The sequence below is a fragment of the Myxocyprinus asiaticus genome, chromosome 47 (genome assembly GCF_019703515.2).
Source record: "Myxocyprinus asiaticus isolate MX2 ecotype Aquarium Trade chromosome 47, UBuf_Myxa_2, whole genome shotgun sequence".
NCBI classification, from domain to species: Eukaryota; Metazoa; Chordata; class Actinopteri; order Cypriniformes; family Catostomidae; genus Myxocyprinus; species Myxocyprinus asiaticus.
Window position 1 is genome coordinate 16002149 of NC_059390.1, and position 21259 is coordinate 16023407.

Genomic DNA, 21259 nt, shown 5'->3' on the forward strand with positions numbered 1-21259 from the left:
ACAAAATAGCATTATATCCGTATTTCAATCGGGTCAGTTACCTGAGGCCATTAGATGACATTCGGCGCTTCAGCTCTACCTCGGCACTTTTAATATTCCCTTCCAATTCCACAAGTTCTTGTGCTTTGGATTTTTGGGTGAATGAGGTATACTGTATGATCCGACTCCTAAGAACTGCCTTAAGTGCCTCCCAAGCCATGATTTCAGCCTTTAGCATTTGTTGGAATTCAGAATTTTGCAAAAGGGATACATTAAAGCACCAACTATATGATTTATTTTTCTCCATATGTGGCAACATCTCTAAACACACCAGGGCGTGATCTGAGACTAAAATGTTTCCAATTGAGCATTCAACAACAGATTAAATGAGGGACATAGATATATAAAAAAAATATATTCTAGAGTAAATCTTATGGACTGATGAAAAAAATTTATAGTCCCTACCAGATGGGTTCAAAAGTCTCCAAATATCTATAAGACCAAGATTTTTACACATCCTGTGAAGAGTCAATATTGCTCTAGGGGGCTTGCACACTTTTGCTTCAACATGATCAAGGACTGAGTCCATCAAAAGATTAAAGTCTCCTCCCAATATCATATCATGAGGGGTGCCAGCGGCTTGCAACATCTCTTCAAGATCTACAAAAAAGCCCTGATCATCAATGTTAGGTGCATAAATATTAGCCAAAATAAGACTTTGTCCCTGAATTTCAGCTAAAACAATAATGACTCTTCCTAATTTATCTTTACTCTGTTTGAGACATTTGAATTGTAGGTGTTTACTTATCAGTGTAATGACTCCCCTGCTTTTACTCGAGCCAGCACTATAAAAAAAATGCCCACCCCATATCTTTCCAAATTTTTCAGCTTCCTGCAGAGAAAGGTGTGTTTCTTGAAGAAACACAATATCATATTTCTTACTCATAAGAAGAGAAATAACCTTCCTTCTTTTTATGGGGTGCCCCAACCCATTCCACGTGGAGAGAGACTATCCACTCATGTTAACATTTGACATTTTGACATATAAGAAAAAATAGATTGTGTATCAAAAACAAGATAATAAAGACCACATTCCAAAATTAGTGCAACCCTCAAAACCCGAACATCCCCCAGAACAAAACAAACAGAAAAAACAAAAATGTGCGCATTAACCCGTGCATGACAGCACCAACTGGCATCCATCCCTCCAAACTCAAACAGTCCATGCACACCTACGAGAGCCCCCACGACAACCTTGCCATCGGATTGCTCAAGTCCGCTGTTTCTATACAAATTTTGTGAGACAGAATTACACAGCAAATGATAATCAATAAAACAAACTCCAGCCAATAGGCGGAACAAGCACAAGGAGCATGTAGATTCATCCATAAAACTGTCCTGAAGGTGTGTTACTCTACGAAATAAACTCCAGCCGCTAGTCAAAACCAGCACAAAAAAAAGCGCACAGATTCCCCAAACAGTCAAGCAAATGTTCAGTGAGCCGGTCCACTCGGCTACAACATGAGTACAACAAGATGACTTACTCACTCCACTGACTTTATGAAGGACATCGCTTGCATATGAATGTTTTACGGCCATCCTTAGCATCTATTCTCAATTTGGCCGGGAATATCAGTGCAAAAGTGACCTTCTGTTGATGTTAAAGTTTCTTTAACCGATCACGTTTCTCTCTTGTCGAGTTTGCAAAGTCTGGGAACAAGAAAATTCTGTGGTTCTTCCAAGGAAGCCTTCCTTTACTCCTTGCCTTGTGTAACACAAGATCTTTATTGGATGATCTCAGAAATTTGGCTAGTATTTGGGCCTGACACACTCCAAATCCACCTTGGTTGCTAGCAGATTAGCAGATAATTCCCTCTCTGATGATTCCAGGTAATCAATCCGTTTCTCAACATCCCCCACTCTTGTAACCACATCAGTGAACTTCACCTCCATGGCAGTGATCGATTAACATATCACAGCAAGATCCTCCAAGTCAGCAACGACCTTCATCAGCACTGCCAGCATGTTCAGCATCTCCCGCCGCATTTCCCGCATCTCCTCGACCAAAACGACTCCCAGGCCCGCGGCCTGTTCGGGGGTGTCAGCTTGAGCACGTAGTGTCTTTTAATGTCTCCAGACCCAGAGGATTTTGAATTATTTGACATATTATACTCCAAGAACAGTTATGGAACAGAGTGTATCGAATCTCACTGGTCTATGTCATAAAAAGTATTAAAACTAGCAAAGTGCGCAGAGCTCGCCATTCACATGTCCGATCCTCGGATGGCGTCACGTGACTCCCTGTAAATTCCATCTGGCTGAAGAACAAATATGACCTTACATCCTCAACTAACAAATAAGCTTCGATTAACTTTACTTTGATAATAAAAACATACAAAGTAGGGTTATTGTTTATGAAAAATTTGAAAGAATATTTAGATCTGTTAAAGTCTGTTCTTTGTCAATATCAACACACATAAGAGAACAATGACAATCTAATGTAGAACTGTCTTTTTACACAAAATAAATGTAACCTAAAACAAAAAGAGAATTATGTTTGTTTTTCCTTTTTACATTTTCTATTATCCTCCCATTCAGTGAGGGCAAAATCTGCCTTCCTTATCCTGCACACACATTAATTTGCACACAGGAACCAGATACTTGTGCAGATAATAATCATTAGAAAATGTGAACAAACTGATTGGATGATGTTCAGGATTGAGAACGATGTAGAACCAAATATGCATAGGCACGTTCAATGACAATTCACATAATCTTTTTACGAGCACTACAGAAAAGAATGGAGAATAAAAGCACATTTTCCTATGTATTTTCTTTGAAGGTTTGGTTTTCATCATCCTTTTGCCTCTTGTGAAAAAACGGTTGTGTATATGAGCTGACATCACTTCTGTAACAGTATTTTTTAAGTCTGTAGTTTTGACTGCACCCAGCAGCTAAGCAATTTGCATGAATACATTTGAGTGAAAAAGACATAATAAAATGTGCTCACCCAAAAGTTGCTGGTTCATGTTTTGGAGAAGAGTGAAAATGAACTACAGTTGTGCTCAAAAGTTTGCATATCCTGGCAGAAATTGTGACATTTTGGCATTGATTTTGAAAATATGACTGATCATGCAAAAAAACTGTCTTTTATTTAAGGATAGTGATCATATGAAGCCATTTATCATCACATAGTTGTTTGGCTCCTTTTTAAATCATAATGATAACAGAAATCACCCAAATGGCCCTGATCAAAAGTTTACATACCCTTGAATGTTTGGCCTTGTTACAGACACACAAGGTGACACACATAGGTTTAAATGGCTGTGGCAGCGGGGGCGTGGTCAAGCATCTCTCCGGAGAGAGAGAAAGCAGTAAGGGCACTTACACCTGAGTTAAATTATGTCTAACACCTGTCTCTAATTTCAGTGAGCACGGGGAGAGTGGCATAAATAGAGACACACAGCAGTTAGACGAGAGAGAGAGCCTGGGCACGGACTGTGAAGCCAAGAGTTATTATTATTACAAAGTTGAGAGTTTATTTTGTGAGCTAGTTTGTGGATGTTTTTTAGACTGTGTTATCGAACAACGTAAATCCTTGAGAGTGTGTATGTGCTGCAGTGAGGAAAATAAAAACGCCTACCTGAACCAGGAAATCTGCTTCTCGCCACCTCCTTCCACTAAGAAGTGCTACAATGGCAATTAAAGGTTAATTTCCCACACCTGTGTATAAATATGCACTGAGCAGGCTAGATACTGAGCCATGGGGGGCAGAAAAGAACTGTCAAAAGACCTACGTAACAAGGTAATAGAACTTTATAAAGATGGAAAAGGATATAAAAAGATATCCAAAGCCTTGAAAATGCCAGTCAGTACTGTTTAATCACTTATTGAACAGTACTGACTGGCATTTTCAAGGCTTTGGATATCTTTTTATATCCTTTTCCATCTTTATATAATTCCATTACCTTGATACACAGGTCTTTACACAGGTCTTTTCTGCTCCCCATGGCTCAGTATCTAGCCTGCTTAATGCATCCATGTGAGAGCTAATAAACTCATTGACTATTTATACACTATTTTAAATAGTGTAATATTTTTACACTAATTGTAATTTAAAAAGCCACAGGTGTGGGAAATTAATCTTTAATTGCCATTTAAACCAGTGTGTGTCACCTTGTGTGTCTGTAACAAGACCAAACATTCAAGGGTACGTAAACTTTTGATCAGGGCCATTTGGGTGATTTCTGTTACCATTATGATTTAAAAAGGAGCCAAACAACTATGTGATAATAAATGGCTTCATATGATCACTATCCTTAAATAAAAGAGTTTTTTTGCTTGATCAGTCATATTTTCTAAATCAATGCCAAAATTTCACAATTTCTGCCAGGGTATGCAAACTTTTGAGCACAACTGTATGATGAAAATGCTTGTGACTTTATGGTAAATTATAATGGCCTGCATGCAGGTGGTTCTGTAAATGATGGAGAGCCCATACTTAAAGGGAGGGGCATAAGTATATATATTTGCCCAATGAACAGCAAGTAGTATAAACAGAGAGGACTTGTGAAGAAAGAGACGTTACGTCTAGGTTGTAAAACACTGCGAATGTGTTTTGAGAGGATCATCCTGCTGCAAATCATATGTCTTGTAAGGACACACCATTCGTACATGCCCATGAGGAGGCCATGCCTCTAGTTGAGTGTGCTTTAACACCAATTGGGCAAGTCTTACCCAGTGACTCATAAGCCAGGGCAATTGTATCGACAATCCCTTGCTTGGAGACGGACATTCCTTTTGTGCGTCCTCCATAGCATATAAAGAGCTGATCAGACAGCCTGAACTGGCAAGTACGCTCAACGTCTGCATGTGGTGCCCGCACAGAGCATAACAAATGCAATGATTGTTCCTCATCCAAATTAAATGGAGGAGGGAAGAAGGCCTAAAGGTGAACCACCTGTGCTTTGAAGGCTGTGGTTAGGATCTTAGGCACATAGCCTTTCCTGGGTTTGACAGTAGCTCTTGAAAGACTGGGGACAAACTCCAGACATAAATTTTTGATTGATAGTGCATGCAGGTCACCTACCCATTTTACTGAGGCCAGAGCCAGCAGTAGTCCTGTCTTAACGGAGAGCATGCACAAATCAACAGAGTCCAAAGGCTCGAAGGGGGGCCCTGCAAGAACTTTTAGGACTAAAGTTAAGTCCCAAGTTGGGACTGTAGCCGGCCGAGGTGGGTTTAATCATCTTGCTCCCTTAAGGAACTTTATGATTAAATCATGCTTGCCTATAGAGGTGCCGGCTTCATGTGCGTAATACGCAGAAATATTTGCCACATACACTTTGAGCATTGACGGGGTGAGTCCTGCATCAAATCACTCTTGAAGAAATATTAGAATTTCATATATGGGGCAGTTTACTGGGTCTTTCCCATGTAGGAGACACCAATCAGTGAACAACTTCCATTTTAGCATGTAGAGGCGTCTCGTGGATGGTGTTCTGACCTGTAAAATGGTGTTCATGACTGAACGCGTCAGTTCTGGCACGTCTAGTGCACCCCGTTCAGGGGCCACACATGCAGGTTCCTGTGGATGCCAGATTGTGCCTTGCACTTAAGAGAGGAGATCCCTCCTCAGTGGTATTTCCCATGGCGAGCTGTACAGCATTTCTGGAAACCATGGCTGGTTGGGCCATTTTGGCGCAACTAATAGAACCGTTTCCTTGGCTCTTTTTGAGAATGTGTGAACATCTTGTGCATTTGCAACGAGTGCTGTATTCTTTTTTGCACTTATTGCATTTATTTGAGTGCAAGACACAGAAACAACATTTTGAACAATATTGTGAACAACAATATTCCTTTCCCAAAAACCAGTAGTGGGAAGATGGGGAACAGTGTTTTGTGTCTACAATCGAGCCTTTTTTGGAGCAGACCAAGTAAGAGTGAGTACGCTTTTCCCGCTAAGTAAGCTTTTCCCTCCAATATGGACATTGGTCAACACGGTTTGGAAGGATACATAGGGCGTGATTTACACGCCCTGTTACTCGCTGGGCAGAGGTGTGCCACTACCACATCCTCCACAGGGGGTAGTTGGGCATAACTGTTTTCTTCCCTGTGATCCACATTAAAGAGTATGGCGTTACTGCGCAAGCGTGCCGAGAAGGGCACGCGCCAAGGCTTAGACAGATCATTATGAACTTCGGGGAAGAATGGGGCAGATTTGCGGGATGCTGCTGTTTGACACCATCCAGACTGCAGGAACCGTTCATCGAGGTGAGAATGTTCAGGTGAGGCTCTTCGACCACCTTGTAATGACGCGGAGCATCATGCACATTCCTTTCCCTCACTGGGGGGAGGGGTGGAAGCATCATCCACTGACCACTCGCCTGATGCAGCGAGAGACATTATCCCCAGTGTCAGAACTGCTGAACGAGACAAGGCTGTCTGCTCTTTCAAAAGGCCAGAGCTCCTCTTGCACATAGCGTAACAGAAACCATGTGCTTTGGAGAGATTGAGGGGCTCGCGGGGCGTGTGCCGCCACGAGGACCACCTCAAAGTCATCGCTCAAAGAAGCACTGCGGGGAATCACGATGCTGAGGCACGTTCACCAGCGAAGCGTCAATCGGCGAGGCAGTGATGTTTGCCGGAGCACTGCAGGGAAGCAGTAAGTCTTTCCGTGAAGATTCCGCCCACTGACTCATATATATATCGACAGCGACATTTAGGCGGCTTCTAGACAAGAGATGATCGCTGTCTTGAAGGAAGAAATTCTGAGGAAATGGTGTTTGTGCACCTGTTTTCATAGTGGACAGTTTCACACCAAAACAGGCGGGGCTCAAACACCATAGCCAATATTAGAACATTGGCATTATTGTAGAGAGGTTTCAACTAGGTTATATAAGAAGGTATTCCCCATATGCGTTGTTACGCAATGTCGAGTATACTGAGTCTTAAGGGAACTGCAGGTACTGCGTACCACCCCACTTCAAGTACTGGGCATAACTACAAAAAATAATTTCAACTCGTCCCTCCTCTTCTTTAAAAGAAACAAAAATCGAGGAACAGTAAGGCATTTACAATGGAAGTGAATGGGGCCAGTCTATACACATTCAAATATACATTGTTTCAAATGTACAGCCACAAGACATAAACATTATACATGTTAACATGATTTTAGGGTGATAAAATTGCTTACTAACATTATCTGTGTAAAGTTACATTCACACTGGATATTATCTCTCTTCGCACATGCACAGTTCGAGTCTAATATCAACACGTGACCCAGGAAGACGTGGGGTCCTCCACTATTTAACCCTGTGACTTACTGCAGCCTGTCCCTATGGAATCTTCTCACCCAGGCTCTGAGTTACAGAAAGTTTTGATGGTCATCCAGAACTCATAGAACCGCAGTTACATATGTAACTCTCGTTCTATTTCCTTCTTTCTGACCGCCAGAGGCAGTGTTTCACAATGGATGACTCATAACAACAAGGTCATGAGGAGGCCACACTTACCCCTAAGAGGAAGTTGAAGGCCCCAAAAGGATGGCTGTCTCTAAAGCACAGGGAGCAGCTACATAATACTGTAATATGTGGAGAAAGTGTATGTAGATGACCAAGTAGCTTCAGCACCGTGCTGCCAAAGACGTGGAGATACCTCTAGTCGAGTAGCATCTTACGCCAGTTGGCAGCGGATAGTTGTTGGACTTGTAAGCCTGGGTGATCACCTCTACCACCCAGTGCGACAACCTCTACTTTGAAAGGGGCTGACCTCTTTTTGGACCCCCATGGCAGAGAAAGAGTTGGTCTGATTGCCATAAGCCTTCTGTGGTCCTCAGCCACGTAGGGCCCGCACTGGGCATAACAGTTCAACTTGACTGTTCTCATGTGTGTTTGACATAGGAGGATTAAACAATTTCAGTTCAATGGCCTGGTTCATAAATAAGGCCAAGAGCCTCTTGGGGAGAAATGATGGGTTGGGCCACAGTGGCACTGCTGAACCATCTGTATTCCAGCGCATGCAGGATGCATTGACTGACAACGCGTGTAGCTCACTTACATGCTTAGCTGAAGTAATGGCCAGGAGAAATTCCATCTTCAATGAGAGCCACTTCAGGTCACTCTGCTCCAGGGGCTCAAAAGGAGGCAGTGTAAGGGACTTTAAAACCAGGTTAAGGTCCCACGAGGGCACCCTAATGGTCTGAGGGGGGTGTAATCGCTGACTACCCCTTAATAAACCGAGTAATTAATACAAAAGTCCCCTATGGCTGATCATCCAATTTTACATGATATGCTGATATTGCAGCCACATAGACTTTTAAGGTTGAGGCTGCTCTATTGTTTTCTAACAGGGACTGCAGAAAACGTAATACCAGAGGTACGGAGCAGTGTTCTGGGGCCACTGCTTGTTCCCTACACCAATCAGAGAACAACTTCAATGACAAACGTAGACACTCCTGGTGGAGGGTGCTCTAGAGTTCAAGATGGTTTTTTGCACATCTTGGTCACAGGCCTTCAAAATTGGTTCTGGCTCCTCAAAGGCCAAACACAGAGCTGCAGATGGTCTGGATCTGGGTGCCAAATCTGACCCTCTAACTGGTGATGATCCTGCCTCCTGTACAAGCTCCAGGGTTCCCCCTCGAGGTGCCTGTACAGTATTGGAAACCATGGCCTCCTGGGCCAATTCGGTGCCATTAGGAGCAGCCTGTGGTGTCCCTGAAGGACTCTGCGAAGAGTCGCCAGGATTAAGGGTGTCGGAGGAAAGGCATAGAGTAACAGGTCTGACCAGGCATGAGCTAGCGCATCCTGACCTAGAGGGCTGGATTCCTCCATCAGGTAGAACCAGATGGGGCAGTGGGTCGAGGACGCTGAGGCAAAGAGGTCCACCGCCGCTCTGCCAAACCATTGCTAGATCATCTCTACCACCTCCAGGCTGAGTCTCCACTCCCCTGAGGGAGGTTTGTGGCATGACAGAAAATCCGCCACCACGTTTGACACACCTGGGAGGTGCATCACTCTGATGCTTGCAAATCAAGGGTAGGCCCAAGTCAGAGGTTCCTGTGCCATCCGCAGAGATTGGCTGGACCTGGTGCCCCCTGATGGTTTATATGATAAACCACCGATGTGTTGTCTGACATGATAAGGACATTCCTGCCCTTCAGGAATGACCCAAAGTGCCTCAAAACAATCAGCAATGCTCGTAGCTCCAGAGTATTTATATGTTTGGAAGATTTCTGGGGATTCCAGTGCCCCCTGACCACTCTGTGCTGCCAGACCACCCCCTGTTAAGTGAAGCATCGGTCCAAACTATCATACCTGACCTTGGTCAGGTATGACCTCCTCCTCCATGGTCTTATGGCAATGATGCACTACTCCGTAATCTTGACTTCTGTTCCTGTACCACCTTGGGTTCAGGTGGAGACTGTTCACCCTGATCTGGACAGGGCGCAATGAGAGAAGGCCCAATGATATCACAGCAGCCGCTGCTTCCAGCATATCCATGAGTCTCAGGAAGCATCTGAATGGGAGCCTGACCTGTCTCTGAAATCATTGAAGGAAGAGCAGGATACTGTCCACCCGCTGCAGTGATGGTGTGGCTTTCATCAACTGTGAGTCCAGAATGATACCTATGAACTTCACAGACTGACTTGAGTTAGGAGGCTCTGCCCCTTGGTGCCTGAAATAACTGTTGTCCCCATGCCTGGATGTGCTGAGCAGATCGCTCCAAGTGGTGTGTCTGGCTCCTGTGAAAAGTACCAGAGTGTGTTAAAGGCTGAGAGCGAGCCAGGTCACACTGTGCAGGGGGGTGCCGGTATTGAAATTGGGATGGAACTCTCCTCAGATCAGCAAACTGCTGCCTGGTCTGGTTCACCTGGACTTTGCATTCCAATGTCTGCTGTGCTGCTGGATCAAAGAGCTGGCCTGGAACTACCGGGAGGTCATGAAATGTTCTTGTGCAGGCTTCAGACAATGGAGATTGTGGAAGCCAGACTTGATGGCTTGTCTGTGTGTGTCTGTGTGAGTGTTGACATAAATCTGCCCAGCTCTCTTGACATAAATGCAAATGCCTGCAGTGAAGCATCACTTAGGCTTTGTGCAGAAGGATCACCCCCCAAGGACTGAAGGGACTGAGACAGTGCTAGCATGAGATGGCTGAGCGAATTCCCAATGCGAACCATGCGTGCTTCTGTGTTATAGGCCTGAATGAGGAGATCATCAGTAATTCGGCATTGAGGACATGGGCAGCGAGCATTAGGCCTCAAGGCCTCCTCTGAAAACAGAACAAAAGAGGCAGTAAGCAGGTCCACTTTAGGAATCTGACACAAGCCATAAGTATCTGCGTCCTGCATTGCAGCCAAAGCCCTGCTTGCACTAGTGTGGCATGTAAGGGACTTCGGATTAGCCCAGCACTTTTGCAGCTCCTCAATATAGTCCTTGGAAAGAGGAACACTAAAAGCAGAGGGTTGCGAAGCTCTTCTGAAAAAAGCACTAGTGGGGGCTGTCACTGTAGGGGCTGTGTCGAGATTTAAGCATGCCAATGCAACGCGGAGAGCTTGCTTCACCACATCCTGATTTGACTCTAACCCCTCTGCAGACCCGTGCGCAGTGTCCTGGGAGCAATCACGGGAGAGGTGAGAGCGGAGATTAGAAAATACATCCTCCTCTTTCTCCTCATGGAACTGGCTTTGGGAAGCCATCATTGACAGGACATCATCCTCCGAGATGGATGACTTCATGGTGGGATTTTCAGCTGTAGGTGCGAGCACGTCGCCTGTTTGCAGATTTAGTATCGGAGACTTAATCTGAGCAAACTCAGAAGTCAAATAATCCACCTTCTTGGTTAAAGGATCCTCCTTTGGCCTCTTACCAGTGGAGACCCCTGATGCTTCAGCTCTCTTGTATTTAGTAGTTGCTTTACATGGTGGTAATAGTGACTTCCCCAAGAGTCCTTCCACTAACGTTAACCTGGAAGTCCTCAGCTCCCAAGGCATGATGCTACAGTTCATGCAGGAATCATGAGGCCCTGTCTCAGGTGCTCTAAACCCAAATAGGAGGGGCAGCAGTCATTTCCATCATCTGTCTGGAGAGGGGCCATGCACACAGTGCAGGCGTATACTAATTGTTCATATGGATGATGCCTTTATGTGCTTTTTGGAGCATCAAAATTTTGGCACCCATTCACTTGCATTGTATGGACCTACAGTGCTGAAATATTCTTCTAAAAATTATGATTTGTGTTCTGCAGAAGAAAGAAAGTCATACACATCTGTGATGGCATGAGGTTGAGTAAAGATGAGAGAATTTTCATTTTTGGGTGAACTATCCCTTTAAATGCATTTAATGTGATTTTTGCTTTTTCAATAAACAAGTGACAAGTCAAATTAATTTTTTTGTTGTAACAAACATTATGCCAGAAATGTTGTCAATGATTGAGCATAAATTGTTTTGAACTCGGATCTTAAACAGACATGTTAAACAATTTTGCCCAATGAAAGGCTCATTGAAAAGGGTGAGTCATTTTCAATGTCTAATCACTGAGCACGGTGCCAGCATTATACAATGGATCTGCTATGACATCACAATGATAAGGCCTGATCAGAGTTCAGCTTGTATGTGACCTGGCCAGCTGTAAAGACGAGTCTGGCTGGTTTAGGGGCAGCTAAAGCAAAAACTCCAAATCAGTTATGAAAAAGCATAAAAAAGGCCCTCATCAGAGACAGATGGCCTCAGTCTGCTGTTTGAAGTCTATTTCTCATCATTAACCCAACCTTCATTCATTAACAAACACAGTGGCTGTACTCAAAAGACACCACTCCCCTGTTCCGCTTTTTTCCATGTTGTTTTGCCACTACACCTTATTAGGGATTGCAGTTCTCAAACCAAATAATTATTTCAGAGTCATTAAAAGAAAAAGATGAATAATGACATTGGGAACACTGGAGATTTGCTCTAATTTCTTAAACAAAGATATTCTCCTTTGCTGTTTTGGAAACACAAGTTCAGTGCATAATAAACAGAAAAAGAATAAAAGACAAGACACCTGAGCAGAGACCAAATATTAATCTCTGTATATTTGCAACACTATTAAGAGCTGAAATCTTGTGTCGGTCTTACAGTATCAGCTATTCTTAAACTGCTCACAAAATGAGTTTATTTATCTATGACCGACTTGTGTGTAACTGTCTGTCAACTGACTGGCACAAATGTATAATTTCCCAAGGACAACATAAATGAAATGTCTTTTTTGTAGACACTCAAGCAGTGTGTGTGTGTGTGTAAGAACATATACGATGTATAAACAGTTCTGATATGTGTTTGCTTGATATTGCTGCTTCACAAGGTTCACAAAAATCTCACAAGGGACCCAGAGTTATGGCCTTTACCTGTCTTCAGCTTCACCTGTCTTCATTGCTTCTCTAGAAAGTGTGAGTTTGTGTTTGGATTTCTTGATAGAAAATCTGCAATACACAATAATTAAAAAATTACAGTTAGTGCATTTCTGTCCACTGCCTGTGTACAGGGTTCTGTTCATTAACATTAGTTTATGCATTACACTTCGTGTTCATTATGCATTAACTAATGTTAACATAAAAATTGTAATGTAAAAATGTATCAGTATATGTAGAAATTACATTGGTGACATTTGTAACATTTCAAAATAAGATTGTATTTTATTAACATTAGTTAACGCAAATTACATTGGTAACACTTAATAATAAGGATGTATTCGTTAACATTAGTTAACACAATAGTTAACATGAACTACCAATGAACAAAACTTTTAAAGCATTTATTAACATCAATGTTTATTTCGACATATACTAATGCATTCTAACATTAAATTGTATAAAACTGTTATGCATCATTATGCATATCTGATATAGACCACCTTTTGTGCCAGTTACAGGTGCTGTCTCACTTTTGGTCTCTGTCAGCTTGTTGCCCATCTTGAAATGTTTCTTCAGTTTTTATTATTATTATTTTTATTTGCAAAAAAAAAAAAAAGAAAAAAACATAAAATTCAAATGGATTTTCAAATGCTTCTGAGCAGCGATCCAAAAGTCATTCCACAAGTGCTCATTTGGACTGAGGTAACTTCAGGACATTTACCATTTAGCTTTTAACCCTTTCGCACACACTTCAGTGTGATTACTGCAGTATGTTACAGGTCATTGTCCTGTTGGAATAGGAATCATTTTCTGGATCTACAATCCGTGTTGCCTGGATCCACAGTGCTCCACTGTAGGGATGGTGTTCTAAAAACAACGTTTGTTAGGTTTGTGCCAACCATTGTGCTTAAGGCCCAAAAAGTTCAATTTTGATCTTATCAGACCAAAGAATATTCCTCCAATTGTTTTAGGCTTTTACGTGCCTTTGAGCAAACACCAGCTGATATATGAGTTTTGTAAACAAAGGTTTGTTCTTGCCATCCTTCTGTCAGCGAGATTGATGAATTGTGTTTGCTATTGTTGTCTAATGCACAGTTTCTCCCATCTCTTTCATGGGAGACTGCAACTCTCTTTAGAGTCGGTGTAGGTATCTTCAAACTTCAGATCTTTTTGTCTGGACCATCAGTGTTGGAGGACAGTCTCTTATGGAGTACTTAAAGTTGACAAGTGGTAAAATTTTTTAAAACACATCTTGGTTTGTTCTGTAACACAGAAAATATGAAAGAGTTCTGAGGGAGTGAATACATTTAATTAGCCCTATACTGTATGTATGCGTATATATGTAAGTGTGTAAAAGGGAGGAGGAGACAGAGAGAGAGAGCAGAGGAATGGGGGATGTGGGTTAATATGTGTGACTCGGTGACTGAGGATTATTACAATATGAAAGAAATGATGTGCATGGCCCATAATGAGACTACAGTGTGATTAATACTGACACTGTGAGCTGTCTCTAATTACTCTAATTCAATCAGCCCTGTTCTACACACACACAGATAACACACTTACAGGAGTGCACATGAATAACATCATCTCTCACTAAAATATAGATGTACAATCTCAAACAGAGGTTGTTAAAACTTGTTCTTTTAAATGGAAGCTGAAACAGTTTGGAGTGACCTTGATGAATAATAGGGCTGCAACTAACTATTATTTTGATAATCGACTAATCTAACGATTATTAGAATGATTATTTGACTATTCGGGCGATTATTGCAACGATTAATCATTAGTTCTTAACCAACTATTCAGCTTGTGCCTCGACTTAAAAGGCTGTGTTAAAAATGCTTACTAACAATAAAGGACAAAATAATCTTTTAAAAATATATCTGAATGACATTCACTGAATTACAAGGAAAAAAATACATTTTTGATGTTTAATTCATTAACAAATTCACTGCAAAAAATCCTATTGTTATCAAGTGTTTCTGTCTTGTTTTCTATTTAAATTATCTAAAAATCCTTAAAACAAGATACATTTACTTGAGAAGCAACATATAAGATGTTTAGACTTGTTTTTAGAGAATGTATCTTGAATATAAGTATTTTGTATATAAGTGTATTTTTTCACTTGTTTATACTTCTGCCAGTGCAGTAAAGACAAAATATACTCATATTCAAGATACAGTATATTCTCTAAATTTCTTATATTGCTTCTAAGGTAAATGTATCTTGTTTTAAGGATTTCTAGATATTTTAAAATATTAAATATTATATTTAACATTCTCCAATAATTTTTTTCTTCTTCTGCAGTTTAGCTCCTAAAGTAAATATACATAAGTAGTTTTAGATATTTATATTGGAAAACAAACCAAAAAAGACAAATCTAAAATGTTTTTTTTTTTTTTTTCTTGTATAATGGGCTAAGACTACACTCTCACCTTTTTGGTCACTTCGATTCATCTTTAACTCACAAAAAACAAACTCCCTCTTCTTAATAGAGCTTGAATCCCCAATTTTTTCCACAATATGATACACACCATGACACATAGTGTATAATATGATTCACACTGAGCCATCACGTTATAATCTAACTGCAGCGCTATCACGAGAGATGAGTGTTTCCGCGCAAGCCAGTGTTTAAGCCAGGAGAAGTTTGAAACTCTCTAGCGCTGTTTTTCACACGACTCAGGTAAGCGGCTCTGACTGCACAGATAAATGCCAGTTTCAGAGTGAGTGCTTATTTATACAACACGCTTCCGTATTATTTGAACTTTATTAAAGGATGCATTAAATATATAATGCCGAGGTGTTTCCTTTTTAGACGCTGTGACAGGCAAGTTTTGCTTAATTTCACGTCAAGATGACACTGCTTCTGTGTTAACTTATTTTGTATTTTTGTATTATAATTCCCTCATACTCTGCAATCCACATCACCTTAATCTGTTTGGAAAGTTTGGAGTGCCTCTGGACTGTGAGCTGTTCTTTCTTCCTCTCCTCAATCAAGCGGGAGCTGAAGTGCAGCTCTCCTGTGTCATCATTAGCATTTCAAATGATCTCATGTTGCATTAAATGAAATCAAACGACTATTCGACAATGGAAATTTTTGTAGACGATTTTTTATGGATAACGTTGACTAATCGTTTCAGCCCTAATGGATAGTACAGAGAAGATGCAGTCAGTCATTTACAACAGAGTCCAAATGGTTTGTGTAAGAGATTGGAATGTCATAAAATATTGATACATCGATTATTGATTGGCATGTTATTTTTTTTCTGATACTTTTTTGAGGCATCGATCTATTAACATTAGCCGACATTTGTGTGCTTTCCAATTCAATGTCGTTGGCCTACCGTTTAATGAAGTCTGCCGTAATATCTTGATAAAGATTAAGATGAGAAGTGCCGTGTCACAACAAGGACAAGGCACAGGTATCACACACTGGACGTGTGTCAGAATGCAGGTGGTGGTCCAAAGTTGTGAATTTAGTCACCATACAAACAAAAGTTACAAAGGTTTTTGCCAAAGTGACGACAATGAGTTTGCAGGTTAAACTGGCCACACTAGCTGACTTTTCCCGTGATTTTCAGGTACAGTATGAGCTTCATTTACATAATTGCTGGCCAGTAGGTGAGAGACAGAACACGCATTAGCGCCTGTCAGCGGGAGATTGTTAATCACTTGACCGTCGTGACTCCCTGTGGAGTTAAAAAAACAAAATTTATTTTGCCAAGGCGGCCACTTGTGTTCTCTTCAAGTGACCAATGAGCTTGTTCTTTTACTGAAGAACTGACAAGGAGTCAAACTGAACTGATTTTTTACTTTTTTTAGCTGCATATCATCAAAAATGATGATTGCAATCCATAGTGATTCTGTCACCAACAGAGGTGGGTAGTAACGTGCTACATTTACTCCGTTACATTTACCTGAGTAACTTTTTGGGAAAAAATTTACTTTTAGAGTAGGTTTAAAAGTGGGCACTTTTTACTCTCACTCAAGTAAATTTCTAATGAATTTTTTTAACTTTTACTTCTTTACAATGGGTGGCGTTACTGTCGTTACATTACTGGGTTTAATTTTAATTAATGTGTAATTTATTGAGAGATTATTGAATGGGACTTTTACGAGAGCGGAAGTTCACACAGCTGCGCGTTCACAGAATGTCACTCAAGTCTTCAATGCAGCAGCATCAAATTCTTCAATGTGAAACACTGTCTTCGCTCCGCACAGTGAAAAAAGAATAGTTTCGTCATACAATGCCTTCATTTAACACCAAGACAAGCTGATATTTCAAGATTAAAATCACAGCTCCAACTTAAGGCAGCACGCTGAGGTAAATTTTGGCTCTAATCCTAACGCGGGCTTTTCTGTGTAATGAGATGGTCATTTTCAGGGTGATAATGTAACTGGGCAGGAACAGACAGCATTTCTGCATGTGCAAAGCAAGGGGTGCAAGGCGCGCATGTGAGAGATGTGCGGGCGCAAGGCAATTGTATGGCAAAGTGAGTGGCTGTATCAGAAATCGTTCACTCATTCACTATTTCCTATATATTGAATGGCAGTTAGTGCACTATATCTCAGCAGTAAGTGAACGAAATGAGTGAATTCGGACGTGAGTGTCAGAGCTCTGGGGCTGTCGCAGAAACAACGTCACATGAAATTTTTAAATACTTTTGCCATACTCGTTATTCTTGTTAAATAATATATTAATACAATAAATCTTCATTCTGTTTGTCATTTTTTATATATACTGTGTATTAATATAAAGAGTAAGCACATTTTATCAAATAAAGAGTACATTTTAAAATGTATCTGTTTTTTTTTGTTTTTTTTGTCTCTCTATATGTTATTATGTTATTTTAATCAAGTAATGATTTGTCAAAAAGAAATTTACTACATTCAGCATGAAATAAAACATTGCAGGAGTGAAGGAAGCAGTAAACTCCCAGCTCGTACGTCTTTCCCGTGGTGGATTATGGGAAATTAACCATTGTCGAGTGTACATCAAATGTACACTTGAAATTAGAGTGCATTGTGGGTGAGAATGAGTGAACAAAAGTAAGGAACGAGTGGCTCACTCAGAGTTCAGACAATCCTACAAAATGGCGGACACTCGAAATAGTGCACTATATAGTGGATAGGGGGTGGTTTCAGACACAGCAAGTGTTCCACGACCGGGGTTGGTGCCCTACGCACTAGGCTGCATACTCTGCATTTAGACAGAGGCGGTACTGCTGTACAGAACTAATTATCTAAATACTTATGACACTGAAAACTGTAACTACACTGAAATAAGAATCCGCACAGGATTTAAAGCTATGAAATAGTAAAAGAAAGCATTAATAAAGCATGATCTTGCTTTGGTTTATATTTCAGCATTATATATAATGTCCTTGTGGTACATTTTCACGTTTTCACTGTAATAATTACTAGAAATGTTTCCAAACCTCTCTTCTTACTGACAAATTCATCCAGATCTGACAAGAGCCCTTAAAGGGATAGTTCACCCAAAAATTACAATTCTCATTATTTACTCACCCTCATGCCACCCCAGATGTTTATGACTTTCTTTCATCTGCTGAACTCAAATGAAGATTTGTAGAAGAATTTCTCAGCTCTGTAGGTCCATACAATGCAAGTGAATGGGTGGCAACATTTTAAAGCTAAACAAACAAACATAAGTCAGCATACAAGTAATCCATAAGACTCTGTTTCTCACCCACACCTATCATATCACTTCCGAAGATATGGATTAAAACACTGGAGTCTCATGGATTACTTTTATGCTGCCTTTATGTGCTTTTTAGAGCATCAAAATTTAGGCCTACAGAGCTAAAATATTATTTTTTTTAAATCTGAATTTGTGTTCTGCAGAAGAAAGGAAGTCATACATATCTGGGATGGCATGAGGGTGAGTAAATGATGACAGAATTTTTATTTTTGGGTGAACTATCCCTTTAATGTGATAGCTCAGCCATAATTTAATATTTTGTCATCATTTCTCTACCCTCATGTTGTTCCAAACAGTGTGATGTTTTGTATTATGTGGAACACAAAATATGTTAGACAGAATGTTAGCGACTGACAGTCTCAGTCACCATTCACTTTCAAAAAAAAAAATAAATAAATAAATAAATAAATATATGTATATGTATATATATATATATATATATATATATATATATATATATATATATATATATATATATATATATATATATATATACACTGTATATAAAAATAAAAATAAATTCACTGAAAGTAAATAGTGACTCAGGCCAACATTCTGTCTAATATCTCCTTATTGTGTTACATGGAAGAAAGAAAGTCATATGGGTTTGGAACAACATGATGGTTAATGATGACAGAATTTCCATTAATAATAATAATAATTCTGTAGTACATGTTAAATGTGTATTATGTAATGGAATATAGGGGAGTAAACATCTATTATGTAATTTGTGAAAGTAACGAGTTACTAATTGAGTACTCTTTTAATTGGATACTTTCTTACTCTTACTCAAGTAATCATTTATGTTAGAACTTTTGCTTCTACTTGAGTACAGTTTTTGGCTACTCTACACACCTCTGGTCACCAAGCATTTTTTTCTCCTACACTAAAATCACTAATGAAATCAGAAAGCGGAGGCACAACAGTCTGATTTTTTACTGAAAGTAATTTCTTTACTCACTAAAAGAGGCCTATGGACAAATCTGTTCTACGGCAAGCCTCGAGGGGATAATTACACAATCACACACCTTCACATGGTAAAGTAACTCCATGATTTGCTTACTAATTCACTTTATTACAATTGTTTATGCTCACGTGGTTCTCCTGTTGTTATTTCAGTGAGCTACACATGACAGGGAATCAGACAGAGGTGAGTTGGTATGTTTGTCACCCCTCCACCATTCTTAATCGGCAAGTGTGTCATATTTCCGACTGAAGAAGACGAGATCTCAGCAAAACAGTCCGCATGTGTGACACCCTTGGCCAAAATCTAGTTGTTTGGAGTCTGCTAGTGTGATGCCAGCTTTAGTGTATGAAACTTGTGTAACTGCATAAACTGAACAATTAGAAATGGCAATGTTTATTATGCAATTTCTCTGCATGTAGCCTTGAATAGGTTTTATTCAAGCTGTCAAACCACAAACTTGTACATACTTGTAACTAAAAATACATTGTGTAGGCTATATGAAAGATACATAGAGTATACACAATATATATTCCAATGATGGCTAGAGTAAATAATCTATGTCCATTGATAATGATTTGTGTAGAATTTAATGGAAAAATATTTGAGTTGCGCTACATGGTGCTACAGAATTATGAGCAGCCTCTGAAGTCGTAGCTGACTCCAGAGTTGTAGCTGGCGGTGTGAGTACCTTCATAAAAAAATAGAATGCACCATGTAATCACCAGACACAGTCGTTGTGCGACCCTCTTTAAGTTACACTGCTGCTCACACTTTATCTAAAGTTGTGTTGAGAAATATGTATGAAGAGACAAAGACTATTGTGCAACGAGTAGCCCTATTAATATCTAAAAAATGCCAATATAGATTGATAACCACCAGGAAAGTTTTCTGATTATCAATTCCAAGCCTAGCAAGTGACCAAAACTACAACCACAAATGGCCATGTTCCAAGTGTACATGGAATATGAATTAGTGGAAGGCCGATATATCGGTTTTAAAGATAAATCAGTGCCGATAGTTGCTTTTTGGAACTATAGTTATCAGCAAAAATCTATGGCGATAGTTTTTTCATTATTTCATCATTTCAAAATAAGAGTCCCCAGTGTGTTTCTGGCTTGTTTATACTTAAGTCTTGTGTGATGCACCAAATCTTAATTTTTCTGGTTATTTTTGGGATTTTGGTTGAACAATAAACTGCATCTGGAATTTTATTAATTTAGGACTCTTTGTCTGTGCCCGTCCTAGAAAGGAAAGAATTATATATATATATATATATATATATATATATATATATATATATATATATATATATATATATATTGACATTTTATAAAGCAGTTTTAAAAACTATTGGTCAATTAATCGGTAATCGGCCTTTCCGATCGCCTTAGTTATCGGTATCGACAAAACAATCCACTATCGGTCGACCTCTAATATGAATACCCAATCGGATAGCAATCCGATCGATCAAGACACATGAAGTGACCAAGTGTAAACAGGCCCACACTTGTGTACAGGAAGTTACAAGATGAGTATGGCGGAGTGTGTGTGTGTGTGTGATAGCATTGGGGAACTCCAGTGCAGTGTTTGTTTATGGAACTTCTGGGACTTGCTGGTGAAAAATCACTGCACTCCTCTGAAGAGAAATCTCCCTCCTGTTGTAATTAGCTGTGCTGCTTGACTGACGACCTCGTTAACGAGTGGCATCATGCGATTCAATTTCTACTTTTTTATGCAGGAATCTGAAAGGATGTTGCTGCTAATTATCATAATTAAGACAGCTGATTTGTTCACTTGTACATGAGGAAAGATGGTTTTAATTAGCCCAACGGTTCTAGAATAGATTTGGACTCAACACTCTCGTGCAATACTGTTTACTCGCTGCTGTTTATACAGTGAAGGAGTCCGATAGATCTTTTTTAAACGGTTTTTGCTTTCTCTCCCACTGATATACAAACACACAGCCGCATGAGTTAAAGGATAATCCGTGCTTGTTAAGAAACAGAAACAAAGATAAATTCCCCTTCCATTTAGTGCATGATGCGGCCTTCATGTGAGCTGATAGATGGATATAAATGAAGAGGCCTTGGGGGACTGTCTCATCTTAAAGACAGGGAAACACTCATCCTGTTCCTTAAAGGAATAGTTCACCTGAAAATCGAAACTACATAAGAAAATTAGAAAAGTACCCCCTTTT

At 40.1% G+C, this 21259-nt stretch overlaps 1 protein-coding gene across 4 annotated transcripts in view; it reads right to left on the reverse strand.

The window, feature by feature from the left end:
- The window catches only part of LOC127436639 (transcription factor SOX-5-like), a 318833-nt gene that overhangs the window by 129747 nt on the left and 167827 nt on the right, over positions 1–21259 (reverse strand). For 3 of the 4 annotated variants that reach the window (XM_051690889.1, XM_051690891.1, XM_051690890.1), the window contains exon 6: positions 12362–12436. In XM_051690889.1, the coding sequence (XP_051546849.1) occupies positions 12362–12387 (26 nt within the window). In that variant the 5' untranslated portion in view covers positions 12388–12436. Of the gene's footprint in view, positions 1–12361; positions 12437–12867; positions 12906–21259 lie in introns of those variants that run through there. The other variant, XM_051690892.1, reaches the window with a different exon arrangement.